General features: G+C 41.3%; 1 protein-coding gene across 1 annotated transcript; it reads right to left on the bottom strand.

The window, feature by feature from the left end:
• Positions 1–1,425: 1,425 nt before the first annotated feature.
• Positions 1,426–22,533, bottom strand: aspscr1 (ASPSCR1 tether for SLC2A4, UBX domain containing). The gene is made up of 17 exons (XM_022207860.2): positions 22,421–22,533; positions 22,131–22,186; positions 21,434–21,548; positions 18,262–18,362; positions 16,147–16,204; positions 15,992–16,065; positions 14,720–15,266; positions 13,888–13,947; positions 13,528–13,667; positions 12,633–12,714; positions 12,468–12,534; positions 12,044–12,106; positions 10,622–10,674; positions 5,861–5,912; positions 5,668–5,737; positions 4,958–5,148; positions 1,426–1,725 (listed from the first exon to the last, which is right to left on the bottom strand). Exons 1-17 carry the CDS (start codon positions 22,508–22,510, stop codon positions 1,715–1,717), a joined length of 1,830 nt encoding a protein of 609 aa, XP_022063552.2. The 5' UTR covers positions 22,511–22,533; the 3' UTR covers positions 1,426–1,714.
• Positions 22,534–23,689: the final 1,156 nt, after the last annotated feature.

Here is a 23,689-nt window from a genome sequence, read left to right as displayed (position 1 = left end):
TCTTCGGTCTTGAATCTCTGTTTTATAATCATTTCAACTTGTTACGGGGTGTTCTTCACAGGGTTATTTTCCCACATTGTGCCCCTTTAAAGCAAATGTGTCTTTCAGCATTTCACTTCAAAATACTGCAAAGGCAGATCAATTCATAATTACCCTGGTTTTACTGTTGTTCTGCAAAGGCTGCCTCAGAGTCTGTAGCTTTAAATGTTGCTGTCCATATGACTGACAGCACAAAGTAAAACAACTGGCCACCCTGTTTCTGATACAAACATGAGTGAGTGTGAGATCATTACTTTCTATTACTTCTATCTAATCTGACATGGAAATATCACTGATTTCACAGCACAACTGTCGTTTATAACTCGTGTTCAGGGAGTTTGTCTGATGACATTATAATTACAAAATCAGTATTTTAGCTGTGCAGACCAGCAGCTTGAAAATGACTAAAGTATTTGCTGGATAACATATAATATGAAAGGACTGTGTTTCAGTCACTGTTGTACACTTGTTCTGTTCTCTGACAACAGAAAAAGGAAAAAAATATTAGATGAAATGAGCAAAGCTGTATTGAGAATCCAGCTGCATGAAAATGCAGTAGCCTATATTTATATATTCTAACCCTAACCCTAACACTTGGCACAATGCAGTCCGACAAGTATCGTTCTTGTGGCAACCACCAAAGTCAGACTCATCCATCAGACTGCCAGATGGATTGGTCCCTCCAGAGAAGGTGTCTCCACTGCTCTAGAGTCCAGTGGTGGCGTGCTTTACACCACTGCATCCGATGCTTTGCATTGCACTTGGTGATGTACGGCTTGGATGCAGCTGCTCGGCCATGGAAACCCATTCCATGAAGCTCTCTGCTGAAGCACTGCTCTTGAGCTAATCTGAAGGTCACATGAAGTTTGAAGGTCTGTAGCGATTGACTGCAGAAAGTTGGCCACCTCTTGGCACTATGCGCCTCAGCATCTCTGACCCCGCTCCTTCAGTTTATGTGGCCACCACTTCATGGCTGAGTTGCTGTCGTTCCCACACACTTCCACTTTCTTATAATACAGCTGGCAGTTGACTGTAGAATATTTAGGAGCGAGGAAATGTCACGACTGGATTTGTTGCACAGGTGGCATCCTATCACAGGTCCACGCTGGAATTCACTGAGCTCCTGAGAGCGAGCCATTCTTTCACAAATGTTTGTAAAAGCAGTCTGCATACATAGGTGCTTGATTTGATACACCTGTGGCCATGGAAGTGATTGGAACACCTGATTCTGATTATTTGGGTTGTTATTGAATACTTTTGGCAATATAGTGTATCTGTTCCAAGTTATTCTTAATCTTGTGGTAAACACTGAAGCTCAAACATCTACTCCTGATAAAGATTTTACTCTGAGCAGCTGCTAAATTTACTGTCAATTTACACAAGACACACTTTTAATACAACAATGTTTATTCACTTTACACTACATTTTCACTTAAGCACTTTCTCTTTCCAGCAATCAGCTAGAATAAAACACAGCATTCTTTTCAGCAATTCAGTAATTCCACTGTGTATCTCATAATTTTGACCGTTTCAAGATCTAGGTAAGTGTAGGCATCCTCCACGACGGAATAAGTCCACTGCGGTCACCAAAGTTGAGCCTCTAAGTGAAGCATAGCTAAGATTTAAGTGCGTCAGTCTGTCGTGGTCATTCCTCCATCCACACACAGCACAAGTCCTATTTCTTACCTGTGCAGGAAACAAGAAAAAGCAATTAATAGCTGTGCTTTTTAACACTGGTGTAGCTTTCCCCTAGAAAGTGTGCAGGATTTTCTGGCATGTAATGCTGGTGTACAAGTCAAAACTCAGACATATCTCATCAAAACACTCGCATTCTGATCGATACGAGTGTTTTTATCACATGGATGAATAATTTAGGTGCCAAAAAAAAAAAAAAAGTATGCATGTTGTTTTCTAACCACAACTGACACTGCATGCAATGAAAAAACAAGCACTGCATCATCCAGTTGGGATTGATTCGTGAAAACACACTGTGAAACATGAGACATGCAATAAATCCTGTCAACACGGCATCAACACAATGCCGATCATCTCAATGTAAGAAGAAGTAGACAGTTTTTTTGTATTTAAGCGATATTAAGCTGTAAAAGAAGCGCCACAAAGTCCGCAGAGCGCTCCAGACTTGAAGCAAACTGGCTCCAACACGGATTCCTTCAGGATGCATCAGAACGCTCGGGCATGTCAGTGTTAATATCTTCAGGAACGGACAACCAGTTTCAGACGGACTCTGTTAACTGTGTGTGGTTGTGTGTGTCCTCTGTAGTGGTCCACACATGGAATCTATAATTCCTGATTCAGCCCCCCTCCCCTCTGTCTTTTTCTTTTAACTTTCCTCATGAAAGAGAAAACAGCCACGAGACGTTCATGGACACACACAGAGATCAGCCAGAAATAAAATGTGCACAAAAACACAAACAAGGCAGAAAGAGAGCGAGGAGGCAGCAATGCTCTGAACAAAAACATCAATACAGTGACCAGAAAGACCACAATAGAACAACAGAAAAGCTCTTTGCCTGGACAGACCGCAGGGACTCGTGCCGTGTGATGTGGCCCAGCAGCAGGCTCCCTCTCTGGGCACTGAGCGTCTGTAGTGGTCTCCTGGACCGGAGGGGTGGGGGGTGACCATCCTGAACTAATTGGTTCATCCTAACATGCATCCTTATCTTTTGAGTCATCAGGAATTCTGCTTTCAAAAAGCCACATCCTATTAACTGCGGTTTTGGGGTTTCGTGTGTGTGTTTGCCATGACAAGAATCGTGTGGCTCAAAGCCTTCTGTTCTTTCTCCACAGAAAAGAGGAAGTGAGGGAGGGGGGGTAAAATACTAGTTTGTTGTTCTACTGAGTGCGTGTCAGTGCTTTCACACCTCACTCGGGTGTGTTTACAGGTTCGTTTGGGCTGGAGTGGAGGCGGCCAATTGAACCCGAGCCCCGGTGCGGACTGAACACTGTCAGAAAAAGTGGGTCCTCCAGTTGGATTTTAGCATTTTTGAGGTGTGAAAGCAAAACAGACCAACTGCACAATTTTGCAACAGCAAATATTTGTTTCAGTTCAAAAGCTGTGTTAATATTAAACCCATCTGCTGATCACAAACTGTCAAGGAGGCGTCTATGTAAGCTGTAGTGCTGACATGAATATGAGACTAAATATTTTTATTTCAGAAAGTCGAGGTCCAGCATGCTGAGAATTTAACTTGAATTGGGTCCAGTAACTTTTCTGCTTGGTCTCCTGAAAACGTGTACAATCAATTTAGATCACAGAAAATTATCTATTGTCTTACCATATTGTGCAAAATAATAAAAACAATTTGTTCAGCTTCCAGACCTGTCGTACATATTCAGTGACTGAAAGTTTTACCAAAAGGTGGAAACCCTTCCTGGATTAATGCATTTTATCTGCCATTACAGCCAGAGCTTTTACATGAAGTAGTTGAGATGCTGCAGTCCAATCTAATAATACTGTGAATCTAACTGACTTCAGATGATTTACCATGTTACATAGATATGCCTGCAGAGAACAGAGTTTTCTTTGTGTTTTTTGCTTGTGTAGAACCTGGGCTAAGTTTTATATACATGTATATTTACCTTCTGTTTAGTTTCCTTTGTTAAATGCATACGTAAAAACCAAAGTGGGATCATATTATAGTTAAATACCACATAATCGCGACCATCCCATTTTCTTTATAAAAACAGAACATTGGTTTAACACCGCTTTGGTGTTTGTAGCCTTACCATTGATGGGCTGAGTTTGTTTCTGGGGTTTTAGTTGTGGAGAGCCAGTCATACCAATGAAGAAGTTTCTGACAGCCTGTGTTTTGCTGCAATGGACAAAATTAATTCCTGACAAGTGATAAAAACTCCAGTCTTTCACTGCAGAAATGGACCAGCAGTCGAAATGACAACAGAATGTCTCGGTCAAGAGCAAAGTCTGAATAAAGTATATTGATCATTTTTAAACCACAGGAACACAGGGGCATCAGCACAAGCATGGGGACTTTCTACGATACTTCAAAAAGTAAAAAGATTTAAAAACAAAGCTGTGTGGTGCTGCTGACCTAACACAGACCTACCAAGATATTAAGGGTTTGGTGTCTTGACGAATCATACTTTGAAGGGAGCCAAAGAATGAACCTACTAACCCTTTAATTTGTTGACCATGTACCTAGTTTAACACATGCGCTCCTTTCCATTATTCTCATGGCAACTAAACCGGTTAACGTTTCTTTGGATCCGGTAAAGCAAACATTAGGCTACGATAGCCTTTAGCTGCAAGCAGCTTCTCCTTTTGTTGTTGCGTATTCGCACTGCTGTCTTCTCTGCTTTGTCTCAATTTTTCATGAACATCTTGTGTGCGTTTGTGCGATTTTTGTCAGCTCACTAAAAATCATGATGCGATGCTGCGGATAGAACGAGGAAGAAACCTCTCTCTTGCACGCCCACCGACATGTTGTTAAATGAAAACTCTGAGGGGAGACATTATACGTCACTTCTGTCCAATCTGATGCAACCAGCCCAAATAATGTGAAAACCATGGACCAATAAATGTCTGGGTGTGTCTGAATGAAGCTGTGAGGAACATCAATAGAATTACGAAAGTTGTTTGAATGACAGAAATAAACAGAATAAAGCCAGCAATGCTCCACATCTGAAGGAGTTTGCTTTTCATGATCATTAACACCTTGGTGAGCTCTTTGTGACACTAGGAGTTAAATAACCATGAGGTTCAGGACAGTGCTGCATCACCAAAACTGTCCAAAGAACAAGTTACCTCCCAGCCTCTTTTCTGCTCATGATTTATTTATAAAAAACATTAGTCATTATAAAAGCCTTATTGATCTGGACCCCCTCAGCTGAAGAACAGGTGCAGAAACTCAATTGTGTGTGCTCGCCGTCCTGTTCTGACCTGGAAGTTTGAGCCACTTTGGCACCTTCCCTGGGTCAGATCTGGTGGGTTTAGCAGCCTGGGTTTGTGCAGACGGATCTGGCTCGTCTTGTGTGGATCCGCTGGTGTTTGCTGTGGGCTCCTGGACGGGCGGCAGCGGCTCCTTGAAGCCCGCAGAGCTGGAGGGGGGCGTCTGGGACCGAAGCATGCAGCTGAGGTAAGAAGAAAGAACCAGAACAACAACACAAAAAGTTTTAAAGCTTAATTGTGTCACCGGGACAGATGCTTTGGAGTTGGAACAGGATGTTGTTTTGTTTGGGAATTCATGCATGTGCTTAAAACAGCATTCTTCTGCTGGCAGAGGAGCGGAGCTGAAGTTAAATGACACAAAGATCTAAAACGGAGGCGGAGTGATGACCTTGTTAAAGCAGCAAAAGGACAACAGATGGGGGTCACGTTTGGGAAACCAGCTCTATCTTTAGAAGGACTGGAAAATGGTTTGTGTGTGTATGTGTGAGAATCCGCATGTGTGTGTGGAGGAAATAAGGGCGCATGGGGGCACCTGCTGTTTAGGCACAACCTCAAAGGGATTCCAATGATGACAGCTTTGTGACAGGAAAATAGGCTGGTTGCCGCAGGATACAAGTGCATATGTACACACCCAAACACACACACGGCCGGGCGCACATTTAAACACACACACACACACACACACACACAAGTGCACATACCTCGCAATGGACTCATTTGCTTGAAAGGCCGAGACAGAAGATTCAAGCAGTTCTCCCTTTATGTAAAAATCTGTGGAGGAAGCACACACACACAGTGTAAACTATTGTTTTGTTAAATTACATTCCTCAGTAATACACCAGTATCTAATTCAAATCAGCATATGAAAGAAAGGAACCAAAAAAAGACAAAAACCTGTTTTTACATCGGAGCCAAAGTACACTAATGCGCCAGGAAACAGGTCGGCCTACAGACACGGAGAGAAGAAGAAAGAGAGAGGAGGAGTGAACAGAAGCCTTCAAAAATGTTTGGCACACATCAATTTCTGCAAAACAAGGAAATATCCAAACAAAACTGCCTCCTGCTACACGCAAACCAAGTGCCGCCACCACATCCAAGCAAAAGTCAAGTTGATTTTGGAGGATGATTCATTGCTCGGGGATCTGAACCAGTAACCATGTTTCTTTGAAGAAGACCACAAAATGAGCACCAATCAAATGGTTAGAGAAAACACTTTCACCCCTGAAGCACCACATTCCTCTCCGGTGATAGTCTTAATGGTTATAATGGACCAGTCGCAGGCAGATATTATGAACCGTACAATTATGAGGTAGAAACACAGACAGGCAGGCAGGCAGGGCACACGTCTGTCACCCTAATAGAAAGGAAGCATTTACGGCACAAGAGAGCTCGTAAGCAGAACTTAACGATTTCAGCGAGTGGTCATCATGTGGCCAAAAAACTGAAAGAATGTCACCCTCATGAAAAATATCCGGGAAAAGGAGTAACAGCTGCTGCTTTTCCCGTTTATTTTCAACCCGTTAGCGTATATTCTTAGCTTCAGATTGAGCCACAAAGCAACACTAAAACCACCTGCCTAATATTGCACCACCAGAAAAAGCACTGATTTTGCTGGATGATGGTCACAAGACTTCTGGGATTGTCTTGTGGTATCTGGCAGTTGGAATTGGATTTATTTGGATCCTGTGGATAAGATTTGTTCTGATGCCTTCTGTAGATGCTCTGTCAGCTTGGGATCTGGGAAATTTAGAGGCCGGTCAACGCTTTGGGCTCTTGATCGTGTTCCTCGAGCCGTTCTTGAGCAGTTTTTGTGAAGTGGTGGGGGGCATTGTCCTATGATATGCTTGGTTTCCTAGCCCAATACTGCATTGTAGGAAGATGAGCAACATAACTCACTTCAGCTGTCAGTGATTTTCATGGTGTGGCTGATCAGTTTACATAATAAAATATACCTCTGCAAATAATTGTATGGGCTGTAGCAAAGTCATGCCACTTGAGAGCCATCTTGGCATCATCCCTGGCCAGTTATTTTGGGCTAACAAGACCAGGTTCTTCTTTAAATGTAAAGGAAAAGAGCCAGAACTGCAGTTTCAATGTCACAAGGACATAAAAGCTGCATATCCAGACTCATCAGTCACATCCGACAGGAGTACCTCGAACACTCTGGTGATTTTGGCATAAAATAAGCTTAAAAGAAGTGTTCTTCCTAAACAGGTTAAACTTTTACAACAGAGACACTGACACACACCTTCATGACTCTACATTTGAGTCAGTGCAACACCACAACTGTTTGGATGCTTCCCTTATGATGTTTCCAGTGGTAGTGTTTCAGGAATCCTAACTGTTTATCAGAACAAAATGCCAGTAAACATTTGTGAAAAAGTGACTTCAACCCCCATCTTTATTGTTAAACTAAAGTAATTCTTCTACAAATGATTAGTTTGGTACCACACTCCTGTCTTAGAGATTACACGTCCTCTGGAGTCCTCTGAGACAGATAATCTGACTCATCATTGCAGTAAAAGCACATGCGAAACAGGAAAAATGATGTACCAGTGAACTAGAAATCACAACACCAGGACTTTGAAACTGGCTGAGTCAATATTGTTATTATTTCACATGTAATTTCCCTGCAATGACTCTATTACATGCTGCAGTCTGAAGCTTCGAGTTGGAGACGTTAAAAAGTGAACAGGTGCCTGTATTTTCCAACTAAGTTATCAAGCTATTATTCACTTAACGCCAGTCCTGTTTTTCTGCCTGTTCTGTTCAACACTAGCCTAGCCGCGCTAGACAACCCACGGCAACGAATTTAATTCTCTGCCAGGGTGGGTCTAGTTACCCTCCATAAGGCTCCAGGCTGGATTCTCCTAAAACTGGCCGGACGAATCACCATGAAGTGTAGAGTCAGAAGGCGGGCGTAACGAAGTGACGACAGAGGCGTGACGATTCTGACAGAAACAACCGGCGCACAATAAACAGTTATCTTTCGACTCAGCTTTGGCCACAGCCCTTTAAGATTTGAAGCTAAAATTCAACTTGAAAGATAAACAAAGGACGGCACTGAAGTGTTTCATTGAGAAGAAAGACGTATTTGGACTTATGCCGACGGGATATGGCAAATCCTTAATATACCAGTTGGCTCCGCGGCTCCGCTGGTTGGGAAGCTAATGGGACTTAGCCACAATCCGCCGGTGCTCTAGGAACTACGTCAGCCTATTCGTTGCGTTGATTGGTTGTATACCTACCCAATTGCTGCAGAGGGATTTGATAGACAACCTTTTAGCCCGCCTCCCTCCCTGTCGAGCGTGCCTAGACCCTTGTGCCTTCAGAACATGGGGTCTAGCGCGGCTAGGCTAGTTCAACACAACAGTCTAGCTGCATCTCACAATCATTCTGCTATAGGGGGTAAAACTCTCTGACAAGCTTGTATTTCTTTAAAGAGTCATCTTGTATGAAGCTGTTCTCAAATACTGATGGGTTGGATAGTTCTGGTGGAACAACTGCACACAGAAATAAGATAAGCTCTGTGATTAAAATGGATAATCCACTAAAACAAACCAACTGGGCTGCTTTACAGCTTGACCCAAATCCTCTGCAGAACTTCAAATTTTCAGCATGGTATGCCGAAATTCCAGGAGTTGCTGCTATAGTTTCCCCACAGCATAGAAAAATGCAACACAGACAGAAGAAAGGAGGACAAAGCTGTTTGAAATGGAGACATCATAAAAGCCATCAGCGTCGCTTATTCTCATTCTACAACTAGAAATAAGAAGCTGCTTTTGTCTACATCTACTTTGGAGCTACTGTTTGGAAAATATTAATAATTTTAAAAGTGATTATAAACTGCAGCCTTCAGTGCGAGAATGAAAATGGCTTAACAGCAGCAGCTAATGGGGCGAGGCTTAGCAGACAGTCTATTCAGTCCTGAGAATAATGGTTAGCTGCAGTGCTAGCGCCATCAATGAAACTCCAGAGTTTTAAAATCAGCAGGGTAAAACAGAGGACTGTAGCTGGGGTCTACTGGGTTTACCCTCCACTATCACCCGCCTTACACACTGTCCTTTCTCTGTCTTTTGTGTAGCCGATTGCTAAATTGGGACACACTGGCCTAATTGCTATTATCACAGCTCTGTGAGCAGAAAACATTGTGTTACAGTTGAACACCGGGCATTCCTGCTATCCTGCTCCCACCGGCACCGTACTTCCAGTCGGGATAAGGCGGGCCGACGGGACGAAACCTTGTGTGTGTGTGTGTGTGTTAGAGAGAAAAAGAAAGGGTGTGTAGAAAAAACACAGAAGAGTGGAATGGAGAAAGAAAAAGAGGCAGAACGGATCCTGATGGAAGACAGAGGGGGAGACGGATGAGGGAGGGGACGCCTGGTATCAAAGGGCTTCTGGGTTGGGAAACATTCCTTTCCTGACATGACACAAAGTGATTAAAGTGTGCGTCTGTGTGTGTGTGTGTGTGTCTGAGAGAGAAAGACACATGCATGTGCACTCATGTCTATGTGACATGACAAAAAAAGATTAAAGATTCCTTGTGTGTTTCAAAGATTGATGTATAGACAGGAAAACAGAGGCAGACAGTGTGTGTGTGTGTGTGTGTGTGTGTGTGTGTGTGTGTGTGTGTGTGTGTGTGTAATGACACCGAGGGGATGAAAGATTTTGTTTTTGTGCACTATAACGCTTTTAAGTCCCTAATGGATAGAGACACATGGGGGTGAGGAGGAGGGGTGAAGCACAAGAGAGGGCCGGAGAGAGGGAGCGTATGGGTGCTGGAGTTGGGGTACAGGAGAGGGACAAGTGGTGGAAAAAACAGGCAGCGAGAGTTCAGAAAGGGACTGAAGGATGAAAAACAAAGCGAGACGGACGACTTACATCAGAACATCGGATGTGATTCAAAGAGATCGTGGCACCAGAAGGGCACAGAACACAGACACGTTTCAAAGTGCGCTTTTGAGGATTGTTATCTTTTGTTGCAGCCCCTCTGAGGAGCTGAATCTTGTTCATCATCACAACACGATATCACTTCAAACAACTTGCTCTTCCTCCACTTCTTCTTCCTCTGCTTCTTTCGTGTGCTTCAGGTTGAGTCAAAATGTCAAGTGAGGAAACGGGAGGCGCTGATGATGAAAATGTTCTAGTTATTCTAAAATAATGCACCTAAAAATAAAAAGAACAAACAGCCACGAGGGTGTTGAGGAACAGAACGATCAAGCGCACCCGAGATTCTTTATTTGTATCTCTTCACTCTTGACAGTTTCATTATTTGAACTGCTCTAAAACTCAAAGGCAACAAAGCATCAAGGCTGCCCATTGCTTTGTGTGTGTGCGTGTCGAGATCAAAGCGAGGCCTGTATTAACCCCATGTGCCAGTCTGGGAAAAATCAAGCCCAGCTGGGGTCAAGGACAGTGGAGAGGGGGGAACAAGTGTGAGTGGAAGCGAGAGAAGAGGGGGAGAGCGGGAATGTGGTGGGGCTTTGAAGAGGAGAGAAGGACCAGCCGATGCATTTTACAGTCACAGGCTTGTAGTTGTTGTTTTCTGGTGTTTGACTGTGATGTGGTTTGTTTGAGCCAAATCGGCCATTTTATTTTTGAGTTTCAAATGAGGCACTGTCCACATGCTTTAAAGGACAGCGTGAGGAATCCTACCTGGAATAGTGTAGCTGAAGAGTCGCTCAGGATAGTTTTTGGAGGGGTGATGACTGAAAGAAAGTTTTGAAAATGGAAGACATTAAGAACATACACTGCAAACGCAAGAAGATTAATTTTCACAATCTAGTTGAAAACAAATGGACCAAATGTCAAGCTTTTCCAAAATTACGCAAGTTTTTACCTAAAAGAATGCTGCTTTCAACATTTCATTAACAGTTACTGTACACAAGAACAGCTGAATCATCAGAGTTTCAGGAAAAAGCAACACAATTTCTTTTTCTGAGAACTGAAGAAGTCTCTTGGATGAGAGGTGAAACATCTTCAAGAACGAAAAACAGAAATCAAACTTTTACTCTTATGATCACCATGACCTGACTGACTGAGAATCAGGATAGACAAAGGCTGAATTAATTTTAGTGCTTTCTATGTAAAACAATATAAATAGTGTAAATAATGAACCTATAAGATGCAACATTTGGCTTTTAAGTTCTTAAACTACTTCAAAAAAGGCCTAGAATTACAGACAAAGACATAAATGCTTAAACTTTTGTTAATATGGACGTGCCACGTGTTTGGACTGGTTAGATTCTCCATAATTCAACTGTTCAGTATTACCATATTTTATGGAAAGCCCCGAGCTTCCGTATGGTTAGGCCAAGAGATCTGGAATTTCATACAGGTGTGGTTGACAAAATGGAGAAAGTATGTGGTGATTTGCATAGTTCTGGTATAAAATATGACTTATGATACCAAAGAGGAAAAACAAAACATTTCTGAGTCATGTTTGAAGTGATGTAGTTTTGTTTGTGTTTTAGCCACAAGCTAAACAGAAACTAGAAGAAGTTGCCTTTCAAATGAAGCCTCATACCAGCATTTTGTCTCAGCAGATCCTCCGTTGTAAGCTTTTGCATTTGCCAGTTTGGCTAAAGTTCCATTAAAAGATGTGGCTCTTCATAAATTAGATTTGCTTACATGCATAGGGACTGAAAAAAATCTATAAGAGAACCAAGTATTTCCAGTTTCTTTAGCTTTGGGTTACATTTTTATAGTTTTGGTAAACATTTTTGGTATTTTATTGTCCTAATTTGATAATTGACAATTTTAAACATGGGGAGAAATTTAGAGAATGACATATAATACACATCCCATGCCAAAATCAAACCAGGAATATTAGTATTTTATAGTGTGTATTTTTCAGTTAAAACCATAAAGACCTAGTTGAACTGTTGTCTGATATTATGACAGGCTGTCAACATTCTTATTGTGGCGATCCATGTTTCAGATCCTGGCAATTGAAAATATTTTGGTGAGTTCAATGATAGAAATCATGACCAGAGCAACATCGTCACCCCTTTACAGGGTGAATTTTGAAGCTTGATGGCGTAGGGACTATTTAGTGGGAAATTAAATGACACTTACACAGGTAGAAACTAAGCTGAGGATCCTCCAAGTGACTCCTCACAAACTGCCTCACAGCGCCAACTGGACACAAAACACAGAGAGAAAATCAGCTGAAGCACCAACAAACTGACCTATGTGGAGTGGAATTCATTTTTCACAAGGAATTTCCCTCCAATTTGTTGTTCTGCTGGTTGTCGTGTTGCTGCTGAGGCTGAGGCGCATCTAATCCCTGGAATTACAGACCTGTCTCATTCTTTCGGTCTCCGTCACTCTGGTGTGGCTACAGTCATAATTGTGGTGAGGCAGCCGCAAGTACCTTTCACATTGCAGGGATACCTGTGGCTAGCCAGCTGAAATGAACACTCTGCGCACACACACACGAGCAAACACACACACACACGAGCAAACACACACACACACACACACACACACACACACACACCTGTCTCCAGAGGCCTGAAGAAACCCTGTAGAACATGTCTGTCTGGAAACTGGACCCTCAGGACCACCTGGAGGTGCACAGTGGCAGCAGATTATTATAATTTGCATATTTCACAACAAACATGATACAAAAAAAGAGGATAATGCATCTGTAACTTATACCCACTTTGGGATATCTATCCATCTTCTCTTTCATCTGTGCTTCTCTCAGAGATTTGGTCATAAGCGGACTCTCCTCCAGTAACTTCCTAAAGAAATGAGGGACAGAGATAAACTGAGTTACATTGACATTAGCTGTGAAATGAAAAAAAAAAAAACAGACTGTTTGATGAAAAAGATGAGCAAGGAAAAGAAAGAGGCAGTGTTTCGTCCTCCTGCCCCTACTCGTGTGTGGCCGTGAATGCGTGTCAGAGGCAGAGACAAATTGCTGTGGTCGGCTTAATTCCACCCTTAGTAATTGCAGTCATTGACATGGTAGTAGTGCAGCCATGAGGCAGCCAGCTAAGTCAATGTAGACGGAGATTAAAGGATGTGCGCGGTGAGGTCTCAGCCTAACGGTGTTTGGTCGATGGCTGGAAGATAAACGTCTACGCAAAACAGAATTACTAATTGCTAACAGTGTGCCGTATTTAGAAGCTTTTGTAGTGTGTGTGGTGTCTTATAAATGAGAACATGTTTGCAAACACACACAATGTCTCAACAGCTGTGGTCTGCCACATCCAGAGAGCGCAGAATAAACTTGTACGCATCTGTTTTGAAGAAGCGCTCATAAATAAATAAAAACTTCAAACTAGTGAATAAAAAAACTTCAAAACGCACGCAGTGATGCCCGGCATTCTCCCTGCCGATGGCCTCTCATCATTGCTATGGTATTCTGCAATTAAGGGTTACACATCGACAAAACACCGCAGGACCAATTGCCAAACTGACTAATTATCTGTTACAAACAGAACAGGAACACATTTGATCCAGGCGTGTTTCTGCAGCAACACGGTACTTATTCTAAATATCGCGCACACAAGTCACTCGGCCGCTTCCATTCACTTCCTCCTCCTCCTCACCTCTCACTCTTCAGCTGGGCGAATCGTTTCCGGATGTCATCCACGGTCACCTCGAAGAACTCGTCGGGCAGATCCCCCAGGTCCTCAGAGTGATGGGACATCGAGTCCAAGTGGTAGATAAGAGGCTCCCTCTCCACCGGCTGCAGAGACATGAGAGTTTCCACGCTAATGTTTTCATTTATAGAACTCTGAAACATCGTGACTACACCTGTATTCAGCACAAGTCTGGAACAAGCACATAATTTCAGAGTTACTGCATCATATTGTGGCCGAGCCTCATTCGAGATGGAAAACCACAGCAAGGGAAGCTGACAAATTGACATAAGCAAGTTACTTCTGACTGGAAACAAATGGGTTTACCTCCAAGAACTCTTCTCCATGATCCATGTCATTGTCTGTCAGGTTGGCAGTGGCTTTACACTGTGAAGGGATCAAGAAAAGGTCAAGTTACAACAATTATCAGTCACGATGAACTTCAAGCAAAATGTTGAAACAGAAACCTGTCATCAATGGGAAAGGCAAAATGACTTAAAATTTCCTAAAGTAGTAAGAAACTGTTCATCTCTGTGGTTTTCACTATCAAGATGCCAAAAAATCTGTTTGAATGAAAGCCTTGAAGAGAAATTAAACAAACATGCTTCGACTCAGCTCAATTTTTGAGTCGACAACATAAATTTTTCATTTTCTTTACAATATAGGACACGCAAAAAACAAGATTTATACAGTTCTGTATAGTCTGAAATTGGCCTCTTTATATAAATAAACAAAAAGCCCCAGCCTTACTTCAAAGATGCTTGGGATATTAACCGTGCAATCCACTTTTCAGAACCATTTCTCCTCTGTTTTGGCAATCTGAGGCTAAAAGTTATTCATGACCTCGGAAACAATTTGGGAGCAATTTCAGTGCAAGGTCCATTTAGTAGCAGCTCTGCAGCTTTCAAGCAAATCATATGTTCTTCATTAGAAAAGGCAGATCATCAGTATTTAAGTCAACGTGAAAAACAGTCCTTGATGTGCTCAGAAATTCAGAAACATCTACTATTCCCTCACAGATGTGCAAACAATCTGGTGTTGACACCGATTCTGGCTTTGGGACGTTTATTTCTGTTTCACAGCTGAAAAAGACTTCGTTGTCCTAAAATAAGATAATATAACTGACTTCATTTGGACTTTTTGTGATGCTGCAGCTCACCTTGCTGCTTGAACTGCGGCTGGATTTGGCTTTCTTGGCTTTGGGTGATTCTACTGCAGCAGTCAGAGCTGACAGCGATGATGATGACGATGAAGACAGCGAGCGGCCAACTGCTCCACCTCCCGGACCCCCAAGACGCTGACCACCCCCAGAAAAAGGAATGAATGGAGCCGAGGGAGCAGAAGGAGATGGGTGACAGTTCAGTCCTGAAGGCCCCGCTTCCTCTCCATCTGCCTCTGGTGTTTGTCTTCCTGTGGGAGGGACTTTAGGCCGAACTGCATCCTGGGAGTTCGGAACGTCTTCCTGCTGAACAGGAGTTGTATCCGTGGCCTTCACGGGAAGTGGTGCAGGTACGGTTTCCATTGGCGAATCAGGGCTTGGATTTTTGATTGGCACAGTTGTGTCTGACGGCTCTGGACGTGATGGAGCGGGATCAGGCTGAGGCGATACGCTAGGCGTGGTTTCCTTGGCAACAGGTGTGGTTGGCATAGCAGCTGTTTCAGGTTCATCTTCCTCTCCTGGTGTTTTGTCCTTCTTGAGTAAAAATCTTAAACAGGAATTGCAGTTATTTCACCGTAAGTATGAACTCTCAGCGTAATGGCCAATTCATGCTTTCTGACAGACGCAGCTCAGTTCTTACTTCAGCAGACGACTACACGGCTGTTTACATTTCCCCTCATATCAAAGACAGAAAAAACAAAAGAGGTAGCATCAGCTGACACTGCAGCACTGCATTGGTCATTATTCCCAAGTTTTGCAGCGCTCCTCTAAAGTCCGGCAGTGACAACTTCAATTCCAGCTCCTTAAATGATGAATTAAAAGGCTGCGGATGACCAAGAATCTCCTTACACAGTCTCTCCTCATATCAAACATTTGCTTAAAGCAGATTCATGGCAAATTCGCAGTTGTGCATTTGTAGCGTGGACTGTCTGCACTGGGCTGCACATTAACCCTGGCAAACTTTGGTGGGTGATGAGTTTTATGTCACGCCTACCACTGCAGATGCAGAAAACATGAATTGGCCTTATTTCCCCATACTGCACAGTTATACTTAAATTAGGTAAATCTCTTTTATTATTATGGAGGCTCTTAAGCTTTATCTTCTTGTTTTTTTTACATTTTGTGTTTGGTTATAGGTGCTACATATACAACAGTGATTGGACTTGACAGTTCCATGAGTAGATTATTAGCTGTACTTACTTAACACTGACTTTGTATGAATGAATATAAAATCATTCACAAAAACACATAAAAGCTTCACAAGTAGCCTACCTGACAATGGCACTTCCACCTGTAAGACCCAGAGACTTCAGAGTGGCCTTCTTTAGTGCTTCTTCCCCGCTCACCTACACACACACACACACATCTGCGTTACCATAAAACTCACTTTCATCTCTCAAGAAAGGGAGAGTTAAAGCGCCGCATACCTCGTCTCTCATGTAAACACACACAGGAGTGGATCCTGATTCAGACAGCTCCGACACGCTGAAGAAAAGAGGTGACAGCAGAAAGAAAAAGTAATTAAAATTATAGCCAAATGATTTTCATTTCTTTAACGGTAATGAAGCAAAACACAGAAGTGGCTCTTTCCTTGATCTAGGAATCAGCTCTGTGATTTTACAACGAAAGCTCATGCGATGCAGGGGCACACTATCTGCATGTGTAAACCATGTGTGCGCAATCCCGTGTGGAAACTAATTGAACCATAAATGTTTTACTATTGTTCTCCTCTATTCTGAAAATCAAAGCTTCCCCCTCTGCTTCACAGCATTCCTTAAGCCTTTTACGTTTGGCACGGAGCTAATATTCATTTCATGGAAGCCTAACTTCCTTGGAAGAGGATCAGGATATGCAGTGATGTCATTTAATAGTAATGAGATGAGGGCTGGACGGATGCACGAGCACCTGGGACCGCACAGCTGGAACTACTGAGCAACAGCTGCATGTGTGTGTGTGTGTTTGAATGAGTGGCGGTGATGTGTGGGAAAGCTTCAATTTCAGTGGAGGAGTGGTGAGAAGAGAGGATGTTATGTTGGCCTGTGTTCATTCCTGCGTGATGACCGCCTTCACTTTACTAACAATGTATGGAAAGCAGTCATTTCACTGCTAAGAATTACACAAACGTCAAGCAAAACTAAACTGTACAAAGTAATACCGCTAAGTTTTTTGTCTTTCTGACAGATTTTAGTTTTAGTTTTACTAGTACAGAATCAATAAATAACCTCTGTTTTGACAGAAATCTGTAGAACGATAACATGGCACCATATGCAGCTTTGGAAATAATCATCAAGCCATCTGTTGTTTTCCTTTACAAAATCTACACAACTGGACTTAAATATTGATTGTTTTGTTTCAGTTTTAACATAGCAGTTAGGTAATTACAGAATCTTTCAAAAGACATAAAATATGGCACATAATGATCTAATAATAGAACAAATTATATTCAAAATATGACAAAAATATCAAAATTCACACTAGATACCTGGAAATATTTAGTGAATCGCCTTTACGTGTTGCACAAGCTGTCTATATAAAGTCAACGGCTAATTTAAGCAAAATTAGAACTCAAAAATGCTCAAAAGAAGTGAAAAACGAGATGACAGGAAGACAGACATCTTGGTTTTTAGAGGGATACTTTGAGAGAGCCATTGCTAACCGGCAGGGAATCGACAAAACAGCTGTGAAGGAAACACAATACAGTTCCACCAAGAATCACAAAGGATAAGGCAGAAAACAGTGGTCACAGCGGTGTAATTACTATTTTCACAGCTGTATTCTGTGTGCAATTCATTTTTTTTGTTTTTAATAAAATTAAACTGCAAAATCAGAGAAGCTATTTTGTGCCAAGTTAAACTGAAGTCAGATGAAACAATACAAAAGGATAACAAATGCATTAAAAAATATCTGTTTCATTAGAAAGTAGTCAAAATCTGTGGACAGAACACTAAAATTAACTACAACTCCCAAGCCTGAGCTAAAAATAATATAATCAGAGTAAAATTCTGTTGTCTGCACTGATAATGGCAAATTGAAAATGCTGCGCTGTTTTTGTTGTCAGCAGCACCAAATTTTTTGAAATTTGCTCGGATTCACTTTTTAGACCGATTTCTTCTCCATGGCAACAGCAGCTGAGGCAGCTCATGGGTACTGGAATATTTCAAAATGTCTATCATGTAAAATGAAGCAAAGAAAAAGCACCATTTCTTTAAAAAAAACAAAAAAAAACAAGGTTTAAACAAATGACCATAATGTAAACCTGCAGGATCTTTTCATTATCTGCAAGGCTGCTGCTAAACAACATTAAATAAACTGTTGAAAGAAACATCTGAATTGACAATACGGAATAAGGAACAAACTATTGCAGAACCAACTGCTTCACCCATTCTGTAACTGGATTTTCCTTAATGGTAATCCCAACTTTACACCAACGCAATTCTCGTGAGAATCTCCACTTTCTCCACTTTTTGGTTTTTACAAAGATAAATGTTCAAGATCAAACACACACGCAGACTCTGCATGTACGTACATGCTCGTGTACACACCTGATCTGGGGGAAATGTGTGAGCACTTCCCAAAGATTCAATCCAGAGGAGAAGGAACCCTGGAGCCGAGAGCCGTCCTCCATCTGGAGAGCAATCCGCACCTGATGAGAATGAAACCACAAGAAGACAGAAGTGGAGTTTAAATGTGTGTCAAAGGTCACAGACGATCTCTGCATGGTAACCAAACAAATAAACACGATCTAGATGTCAAACCTACAGCTTGAGTGCATTATAAGAGGTTGTGAAATGATTCTGAGGGGTCACTTTGGGTTTTTGTGTCAGTTTATGTCTCTGTGCTGATGACAGCTGAGACACAATACATTATGTTGTTGAGTAATTCATCCATCTGTAGAATGAGAGTCACTTTTATTGCCAAGTCGGTTTTTACATAGAGAGAGTTCAATATGGTGATTTGGTGAATTACAAAATATGTCAACGAGAGGGATTAAAAAAATGTAAAATGCAAATTATTAGACAATAGACAATGCTCCAAAACATGTATGTCGCAACTTGTGACCACAGTATTTCTTGAATGCTTTGAGACACTGTAATTGAATTTGGAACAAACTGGATGTTCAGTGTGACCTTAAGCAACACATGTTTGGCCACAAACTCAATAATTCAAACAGTATTTGTGACAAAATTTCCCACAGTTCTCTAACAGGATAAAATTATGAAGTGATCACATTTTTAGTCAAAAGGTAAGCTTCACAGTGGCATCAGAAAGTTCTGCAAAAACATCACAACTCAAGAACAAAAGGCATGATTGTGACCATATTTCACATTTGATCAGACACTGAATTGATGACACGGCTCCTTTTTATTAGAATTTGTAGTTCCTTTGCAGCAGCATCTAGTTTTGAAGCTCTATCTACAGTCATGAATACAACTTTGTGCTCTCAGATTTCCTTTTATTTATCATACATGCGAACACATACAAGGAGTGTGACTCAGTTTTTGTTTCTCTCAATGAACTGAAACACTTCCAAGTCTTCACAATTTCTACTAAACCAATCTGGACATACATGGATGTAAACTGTATCTTGATTGGTTGGCAGAGCAGTAATTCTAGTTTCATGCATTCTGATAAGCTGTGACAAAGTGACACATGCAAGAAAAGCCACCAGCTGGATTTGATCAAGGAACTTATCACAAGTGAAAAACAAATAAAAAACTGCAAACCATTGCATTAACACTAAACAGACATATTAAACACTTTAAAGTTTCCCACTGGCTCTGGAAGTCATTTACCCGTTTAGTTTCTCACAACAAAAGCTAAAAATAAGTCACACAACATGATTTTTTTTTGTTTCAAAGATTTTTTTTTTATACAGCAATGGTGTCGATCCACAATATATGTCTTAACTTCAAGCATCTCACATTGTAGGAATTTATAGCAGAAAAGTTTCCTCAAATGCCTTAACGGAAACTCACGATATTAAGGATCTAAATCTCCCTAGGTGGCCATTTGTAAGTTCTTGGCTCTTCAGTCTTGAGTCATTTTGCAGGAAGAAAATACTTTGATAATCAAACTTGATTCAGCCGCACATGTGGGCCTACCTCAGTCTGAAAATGAGTAACACCAGGCAGAAGTGTGAGTCTCTGTTGTTCTTTTTGCTCTGTGAGTCACTCCATGTTGTTTATGTTTACTCAATAATGCTGTTGTCCAGCACGGAGAGCGCACTGCACCTCGGCACACCGGGAGAGATGAAAAGATTCCTTTGGCCGTCAAACACGACACGCTCTCACACACCAGTCTGGCCGAGGTGTGTGGGTGTGTGTGAGTATATAAAAATCTGTGAGGTATCAACAGTCAACCATCCATCAAATGAACAAAAACAGCAGATCAAACCCAGTCGTGATTTTACTGCTTAGATTACGATGCCATGATGTCATAGGAAACTACAGCTCAGCTACAACAAAGTGTTTTCTTGGACACAAATCAGAGAGTGAGCACAGACGGAAAATTCAGGTACTGACCCACAAATACAACGGACTAAAACATGAAAATAACGGAACATTGTGCACGATGAGGCCTCATATCATCTGAGAATTTTTCTTCCAAAGACAATTGGACAAGTAGCCTTTATCTTCATACAGTGTCATACGTTACGAGGCTGACATACCTGCCTTTTTAGAAGTTTACAGCTGTTTGACATCACTGTGATGTGATGTGTTTTGTTAATGAACAAATTAAATGACTCAGTCTCTCTGCAGACGTCCTGTTTATTCACTTAGTTATATCCGTTTACCATAAACTGTATGACACTGTAAGTTCTTTGGGTGATATTCAGAACAGATCTGAGACTGATTTATGAAGAAACATCTTTCCTTTTCAGAGCTATCTTTATCTTCGTTGTTATAAAGGTGTCATGACACAACCTTGCTGATTTTCCTGAATACATTCGACATCAGGAATAGGAAATCAGCACCCACAGAGATGTTTGCATTCAGTGCACAAGGGGTCACTTCACAACCTGATAAACAGACAATGACGCCAACTGTGAGCTATGCCCGACAGTGTAGATTTTGCTCTCTCCAACACCAAACATGGCAATATATTTAGAATGGTGTTCATCCCCCCAGTAGACTTGAAGGAACTATGACAAGGAAAAGCTCTGGGCATCATACTGTGACACTTTGTGCCATTTTTTTCAAATCTGACACCAATCTGTAGCCTAGCATCAGCTTTATCAAACTGAACTCAGTCACCATCATCCAGATGTGCCAAAACATAAACGGTAGATACATACTGAGCCTAACTAGCTCTATGCATCCATGTAGATTTGTGGCATGAACTGACAAAGAATTCTCAGCCAGTTTCAGTAAAATCTTTCTTGATTCTGAAATCCATAAAAAAGTAGTTAACTCCATCCGATGCATGAAACTGTTCATCATTTACTAAATACAAAAAAATCAGATATGTATTCTACATCTTAAAGTGCTATTTCTGCTTCACTCAGTCAGACCTATGATTCAGGCTACTATTCTAGTTCCACCACTGATACTGAAAACTACACATTATGTGCTTCACAGACACACTTCTGCCAAATACTACTGTGTGTGTTTTTTACTATGTAGTAAACCACCACAGTTTAACAGCATTATCTTACATTTCACCCATCTGTGTGCCTCTTATATGCAAACAATCTTGCACTTTGTTATAGCTAACCTGGCTGTCCGTTGCACCTTGTTTCCTCATGCTTGTCACCATTTCCAGTTTTGCGTTGTTTGGCAGGTTGGCAAACCTCCATGGCAGCGTGAGGTCAAGAACAGTCCTCTGAAACCTGTCAACAAGAGACGATAAAGGAAAGAGACAGCTAAGAATGATGAGATAATCAATTTCTGCCTATGTGATAATAATATTAAATAAACCATTATGAAAATTCACAAAATATTCCTGCTCTGGAGCTGATGACTTATTCTGTCATGAAAAGGAAGAAAACAGTAATGTGATACCTGAGGGTGAATTAGACCAATGTCCAAAAAGAACTACTGTCACCTTGACTTCTCGTCTGTTGTTTAACTACAACCCAATTTATTTAAAAAAATCCTGTGTTTAATCTAATTTTTCCTCTTTTATTTATTGCAAAACTACGATTAGGGAGATATGAGAGTTGAGTAGCTCATCTAAACAAGTCAGGATGGACACCTGCTGCGAAAAATATTGATTTATTTTACTGGTTAAATATCAGCAGCAGCCATGTCAGTTTGATATTTTACTACTGTCTACTACCATTACCTTTATATTTACGTGTATGCAGATGCAGTCCATGGCTTAAGCTGGAGGAACTGTAATCTACTATGAACTTGGCATTAGCTTAACTCGTAGTTAAACGTGACAACTACATGAACCAACTGATACTTACTTCAACCCGTGCTCGTCGGGGTTAAATCCGTGCTTTTTGCAGACGTCCTCCAGCACCTGACGACAGAAAGTGCAAGAAAGATGTCATAAATTAACTTCTGCTTCATAATTAGAGACATTACTTGATTTCTGTCGCACGAAAACGGAAACTGATCAGTCACTGGCTAACAACTGTTAGCCACACAAGCTAACTGACATGAACACAGTTCGCTCCGTTGTGTGGACAAAACAGCAGAATTAAACAAACCGTCCACGCCAGAAAACACTAAATGTTCCGTAAACACAAATTACCTGTAATAACGGCGTGTTCGGAGCCACTTTAACTGTTTGTCTTCTCCCATTTGGAGTCAGAACCGTTACAGCTGTGCCGCTGGTTGCCATTGTTTGTAGTGACGTCACGGTGTTTGTTTGAACAAACTTTATTAAATCTTTATCCTCAGACACACCGTGATTTAAAGGGCCAGTTTACCCAAATTGTAAGATACTTTTTGTTTTTTTTTCACAGCAATGAACGCTGATTTACTCTGCAATACAGGAAAAATGATTAAATGACTTCCGATGCAAAGTATGTTCCTTGTTTAAAGACCCTCTTCAGTGAAAATCAAGCTTTTTGCCTTGTTAAAATGTACATATGATGTTTTTTATATGCTGTCATAGGTGAGCTGATGTGAATGAGGTGCAGCGAGGTGAATGTACAGAGAGGCAGAGACAACAGTGTAGTTACACTTAACAGTACAGTTAGATTACAGTTTTTTAAAGCTTTTTATAATTTGAAAGGTATGTACCTTGGTATGCTAAGTGCTGTGAGATACGTTGTCAATCTGCGATTATGTAAATTGAATGTAATTTAATTTAATTTAGGCATAAAAGGGTTGTTTTATTTTTTTAGTATTTTTTAATCAACAAACCGGAGAATTACTTTAAGTAAACTGCAAACACAAATACATATAGATGAGTGACTATAGCACTATGTAGCATGAATATCGGCTCACTGAAATGACTTACTGGGGCACTTAAGTAGAACTAAGCCACTATTCATTAAATTTGTTCCATCTGCTGCTTTTTCTGTTGTAATAATCAAATATGCCTGTGAACAGTCTGTCTCCACATGCGGAGAACACTCAGTCACAAAATGAGGTCTGACAATATTGTGAATTGTATTTATGTATATAATTGCATTTGCAGTCACTACAAAAACTCAGACAAACATGCAAGATTTTGTAATGAAAAGTGAACTGTAGCCAGCTCTCTTCAGAACTGCCATCAAAACGCTAGTTTACATATTTCTCTGGTGTACGATCATCCATCCATCCATCCATCCTCTATACACCGCTTTATCCTCACTAGGGGTGCTGGAGCCTATCCCAGCTGACTCGGGCGAAGGCAGGGGACATCCTGGACAGGTCGCCAGTCTGTTGCAGGGGTGTATGATCATGTGTCACATTTATGAAAAACAGATCAGGGGGACTGACAAAGACAGAGTGATGAACTTTTGATAAGGTTGTGGCCGTTTTTATTGACCTTCTCTGCTTGTGCAACATTTCATTTATAGCTTTACAA

Source organism: Acanthochromis polyacanthus, chromosome 3 (assembly GCF_021347895.1).
Source record: "Acanthochromis polyacanthus isolate Apoly-LR-REF ecotype Palm Island chromosome 3, KAUST_Apoly_ChrSc, whole genome shotgun sequence".
In the NCBI taxonomy this organism is placed as follows: Eukaryota; Metazoa; Chordata; class Actinopteri; family Pomacentridae; genus Acanthochromis; species Acanthochromis polyacanthus.
This window is presented reverse-complemented; position numbering and strand designations above follow the sequence as displayed.

Bases quoted from the DNA above. Each gene is read 5' to 3' on its own strand.
- aspscr1 (XM_022207860.2), bottom strand. From the start codon at position 22,510: ATGGCAACCAGCGGCACAGCTGTAACGGTTCTGACTCCAAATGGGAGA. The intron at 13,668-13,887 runs GTAAACCCATTT...ATGTCTCTGCAG, and splicing joins ATGGAGAAGAGTTCTTGGAG to CCGGTGGAGAGGGAGCCTCT. The intron at 12,715-13,527 runs GTGAGGAGGAGG...TCATTTCTTTAG, and splicing joins GCCCAGCTGAAGAGTGAGAG to GAAGTTACTGGAGGAGAGTC.